This window comes from Microcaecilia unicolor, chromosome 1, assembly GCF_901765095.1.
Source record: "Microcaecilia unicolor chromosome 1, aMicUni1.1, whole genome shotgun sequence".
NCBI lineage: Eukaryota > Metazoa > Chordata > Amphibia > Gymnophiona > Siphonopidae > Microcaecilia > Microcaecilia unicolor.
This window is the reverse complement of record NC_044031.1, coordinates 613,466,654-613,471,852: the sequence shown is the minus strand read 5'-3', so window position 1 is coordinate 613,471,852 and position 5,199 is coordinate 613,466,654. Positions and strand designations below refer to the sequence as shown.

Genomic DNA, 5,199 nt, shown 5'->3' with positions numbered 1-5,199 from the left:
TGTAGCACTATAGAAGTGATAAGTAGCTGGGACTGTCTCATATATGTTTAGTGTACAGCACACTGCATACGTCTAGTAGGGCTATAGAAATAAGTAGTAGTAGCAGTAGTAATCATGGGGTCACAGCCACAAAAAGATTGGGAAGCACTAGAGGCACGGTCTTAAAGCGATTTCCCCAACTTCAGCCTGAGAGACAGTCACTGAAGAATCCTACAGATACAAACTGCCCAAGTGAATGTGTGTAGCCAGGGCTCACAGAGCAAAATGTCACTTTACCATCTTCTTCACTATGCCGAACAACTGACTGCCTGGAAGTGCAGAACACAGAAAATGACTAACTGGCTGTATTTAGTAGCATTAAAAATATACACTGTGTGTTCAGGACTAATATGGCTGGCTCAATCCGTCCTCCTTTTTCTGGAGCCATATGGTAAAAATACGAAGCTACAGGGCTCTCGGAATTTGTTTTGAGCACTTACATGCATCATTTGGATAGAAAATAAGTGATTTTTTTTGTATAGGTTGGTGAACAACATGTGGACTTACTTACATGTGCAATAATTGAGAAAATGGCATCTCAATGAAGCTAACTGCCACTTTTCTGACCATACGGATCTTTTTTATTTTTGTAAAATATTGTTTCTTTACTGTCTGGAGCGACTGAAAAAATCACCAATAATAAAACGTCCTCACACAATCGTAAAAATGGGCAAAAAGGAACTACTAAATGGGAACGCTAGAATGATGCTTGGAATGCATTGTAAGCGGCTATTGGAGCATCAGTAAAACTTTCCACGTATTTGTATTGGTACTACTGATTAATGTTATTGCAATGTATGAAACTATTGCTATATCCAGTATGTGCAAGTTTATTGTTTATTTTTGTTTGAATATGTTTTCAGAAATTCAATAAAAATATTTGAACTAACCCTCCCCCCCCCCCCCCAAAAAAAAACGTCCTCACAATCGTAAAAATGTGCAAAAAGGAACTACTAAATGGGAACGTTAGAATGAGGCTTGGAACGCATTTTAAGTGGCTATTAGAGCACTAGCATGACGCTTGGAACGCATTGCAAACGGCTATTGGTGATTGGAACACAGAGGCTATTGGAGCATCAGAATGAGGCTTGAAATACAGTAACCAGAAAGACGGGCCCGGCCGGATGGAAGACCAGAACGAATAGCGCAACACTGATTACAATACAATGTACCCGCTTATTGCCTGTATCGCTGCGGGGTGGCACGCTCCACCGCTCAGCCCTTGGTACCCCCTGATTCGTACCTAAAGGAGCCCGTCTGGAGTATACGAAGCGCGTTGTAATTATACACTTTTTAATTCGTTGTCTCCCTGTCAGTCGTGAGCTGAAGAGGTTAGGTCTCAGCGAGCTTCCGTAGCGGGGGGAGGGGATTAATTTAGCAGATCTCATTTGATTGAGAGAGGGAGAAGGTCAGTGAGGTCCTATTCAAGGAGGTTGGATAAAACCTCAGTGATCCTAGTTTGGAGAGCTGAGGGCCAGTAAATAAAGAATTATACTCCTTTTAGGCATTGTGGGGTGAGCTGCGGGCGCTTTAAGCCTTTCTTTTCAATAGAAGTGTCTTGAGAGTGGCGCGGAGAGGAAGAGCAAAGCATGAATGGAATCTTGCTGTAACGTGGTTGCAGTAGAAAAATGCTGTAGTTTGTTGTGAACGGGTGGGAACCGCAGTCCTCAAATACCACAACCCAGTCGATTTCCACATTGAATACGCATGACATTGATGTACTTCTTCCATAGTATTGGGAAGGGGAAGGGAAATGGGACTTGATATACCGCCGTTCTGAGGTTTTCGCAACTATGGGTTAAGTGACTTGCCCAGAGTCACAAGGAGCTGTAGTGGGAATCGAACGCAGTTCCCCAGGATCAAAGTCCACTGCACTAACCATTAGGCTATTCCTCCAGCGTATTGGACCAAGGAGGTTTGGCCTTGTGGTTTTTACAATTACATTCAAAGCGGTTTATATGGTATATACAGGTACTTAGTTGCACCTGGGGAATTAAGAGGGTTAAGTGACTTGCCCAGAGTCACAAGGAGCTGCAGTTGACGCAAACCTAGTTCCCCAGGATCACAATCCGCTGTACTAACCACCAGGCTACTTCTCCATTCCAGGGCAGCCTGCAAAACCCACCCCATGTAGCAGTCTGTAGGCCTTATTAGTTTGCTATGGCCAGCTGATGGCTTCATTTGATGACCCTCCCTCCCTCATGCCTAGGGGCAGCCCTGAGATTTCAATCTATTATTCCATAAAACATGCAAAAGGTTGAATCCTTTGTTGCTTGCAGTGTGTGGAAAAAATAAGGTGTTTTTTTTTTGCTGAATCTTTTTGGAAGCCCTTTCTGCTGGTGGTGGGGGTGCCAGATCCCACCTCTCCCCCAAACTGCAAACATTACTGTGGGGCCCCAGCAAATTCCTCACAGAGCAATGTTTCATCTAATCTGTGCGGGAGTCCACCAATATTCCTGCCAATGGGAGTGCTGTGTCAATAATACATTTTCAGTACCGAGGGACAGGCATGTTCTGCAGGACTCCAGAGGGTCTCCCCGTCCTTAGCGATTGAAAACGCAATATTGAAATACCACCCCCCACCGGCAGCAATGCAGTTGGACTCCCGCACAGAGGAAATATTGTCCATGACCCTCCCCCACACACCTTTCTTCTACTGATCCATGGTGTTGGTAATCAAGAGTGATGCCCACTTACTCCTTTCTCTGATGTTTCCATCTTGCAGAATAGCAGTGCCTGACCCTTAATAGTGTGCAGGGATGTACTGCTAGGAGTCAGTCTGCCCGACAAGGGAGTACTTCTTTTATTTGGCAAACTGAACCCTAGCAGTGCATCAGGATATGTCGCTAGAGGTCGGGTGCCGCCATTGTGCAAGATGGTGGCACTGAAGGCAAAAGTGAGTGTTATTGCTCCTGCTTTTTGCCACCAGCGTAATATGGGAGGTTGGGGGATCTGGGGTGTCTGGTGGGCCACCAGGGAATTTTTACTGGATTTCTTTTGTGTCCATCCCTGTCAGTGTGTGAGCCACTTTTTGCTCATGTGCAGAAAGAAAGGGTGACATCTTATACCTTACTACTATTATAAATCACTTCTATAGCGCTACCAGTCGTACGCAGCGCTTTACAATTGAACAGGAAGAAAGACAGTCCCTGCTCAAAAGAGCTTACAATCTAAATCAGGACAAACACAGGATCAATAAGGATAAGGGACATCTTATACCCAATGCTGTAAACTCTTTGTGGTTATGTGCACTGTTTTTTTTTTCTTTTTTCTATCTGTATTTTGTAATGCTGTGGTAATTTGCATACCATTAATTTACAGCATCAGGAGTAATTTTTTTCAGTATATGTGTTTATTCACTGTGCGTTGAAGCTCAGTACACTCTTCTAACCCACAAATTATTACATCAGCCTCCCAGTCTTTTAGGACACAAATTCCAATCTAGTTCATGTTGGCTGAAAGTCATTTTAATGTCATCTGAAAATTGTTTATACTATACTTTAGCTGCTGCAGGTTTCAGATTCTGGACTCGATGATCAAAGGTAAGTGCAGGTGTTAGAGGTCAGTAGCTCTGGACTACCGCCCGCACTTACCAGCACGGCATGATCAGAGGGTCTGGCGAACATGCCAGGGAATATCGCAGAGCTCTTTAAAATTATATTTAAATGACCTGTTGCGGTATTCTGTCCGCATGATCAGAGCACTGCGCTCTGGTCTTACAGGCAAAATAGCGCCTTAATCATACGCCAGCTCGAGCTGGCATTAGGGTTAAGGCGCTATTCCTCCCCCCCCCCCCCCCCCCCACATTCATGCCAGCCAGCCCAGGCTGTCACCGTCAGGCCTGGAGCCCTGGTGTCCTAATGCCCCCCACGCCGTCCTGGACACTGAGACGGGGGGCTGGACGTCCAGTGGACCTCCAAAATGGCGGCACCCTGCCCTGCCCAGTGCATCCGGTGACCTCCAGCCTTCTTTTCTGTTGTGTGTGTGTGGGGGGGGGGGGGGGGGAGCATTAGGCCACCAGGGCCTTGCCTTTGGGGGGAGGGGGTCCGAGGGGTCCTTGGAATGTTTGACAGGTCAGGGCTTTTTTTTTTTGGCAGCCTGGACCTGTCAAGTGCGGGAGGATTTTGCCTGAGTGCATTCTCAGGCGCAATCCTCCCGTACTTTCCCCTGATGATCAATACTAATAACACACCTAAATTTGCATGTTATTAGTGTTCATCATTGAGAAGTTAATTTTGTGTGCTGTTCCAGCGCTATTTTTACAGTGCTGTTTTGGTATAGTGCGAGGAATTGATCATCAAATCCTCAGTGGTTAGGAATTGACATATTTATTCATATTTTTCCTTCAGTCTCTCAGTTATAATTCATGTGTCATGCCAATGGGGTACCTTGTCTATCTGTTTTGCAGTGTCCAGGACGGAGAAGAAAAGCACAGACAATTGGAAAAAATCAGCTTGACAGTGCAGTGGAGTCCTGTGCAGTCCAACAAGGAATATACCTTAGTTTATTGTCACTTAACAACCAAACTTAATCAAATGCACTTGTATATATTTTAAATTTGTATATCTATAAAATACGAGTAGATCCTCACTCCTTGAACTTTGATTACTCCCTCTTGAGCTTGATGCTGTAGTTATTAACAATGCACGGACGATTTAGTATTCCTCAGATTTTATTGGCAACCCTCTTGGGTATTGCTGGAGGATTGTACATATACAAACCTATCTATGAACAGTACTACTGGGACCAGAAGAAGCTAAAAGCTACCTTAGCAACTGCAGAAGAAGCAGAAAAGAAGAATGATTAGTGAAAAAAATTTGACCTACTTGCAGAATCTTTTGTAAGATTTGCTTTTAAATTAGATGCCGATGCATTGAAATACAGAAACAGTGTATGTGTGTTCTCTAATTTTGAAACATGCTGAAATATATGTATATACTGTGTATTTGATAATAACAGACCCTCGCCTGTAATGTACTGACCCCTGCCTGGTGTGTCAACAGTTCAAGGATAGCTCTGCAGTGGGTGGTGCTGTGGGCAAGGCCCTTTTCCAGTTACACCTGCTCTCCAGCCAGAGCGAATGGGTTGAGTTCGGGGCCCTGAGACACTTCAGGTTTGCAGGTACTTGGGATGGAGTCTCAAGGCACTGCAGTACTACTG

General features: G+C 44.7%; 1 protein-coding gene across 3 annotated transcripts; it reads left to right on the top strand.

The window, feature by feature from the left end:
• Positions 1–1,157: 1,157 nt before the first annotated feature.
• Positions 1,158–4,983, top strand: PIGBOS1 (PIGB opposite strand 1). Of its 3 annotated transcripts, none has more exons than XM_030190231.1 (2): positions 1,158–1,317; positions 4,448–4,983. In XM_030190231.1, exon 2 carries the CDS (start codon positions 4,682–4,684, stop codon positions 4,844–4,846), a length of 165 nt encoding a protein of 54 aa, XP_030046091.1. In that variant the 5' UTR covers positions 1,158–1,317; positions 4,448–4,681; the 3' UTR covers positions 4,847–4,983. The 3 variants fall into 3 exon arrangements, with proteins under 3 accessions (XP_030046091.1, XP_030046092.1, XP_030046090.1); XM_030190232.1 differs by lacking the exon at positions 1,158–1,317 and adding an exon at positions 1,351–1,370; XM_030190230.1 differs by lacking the exon at positions 1,158–1,317 and adding an exon at positions 1,453–1,553.
• Positions 4,984–5,199: the final 216 nt, after the last annotated feature.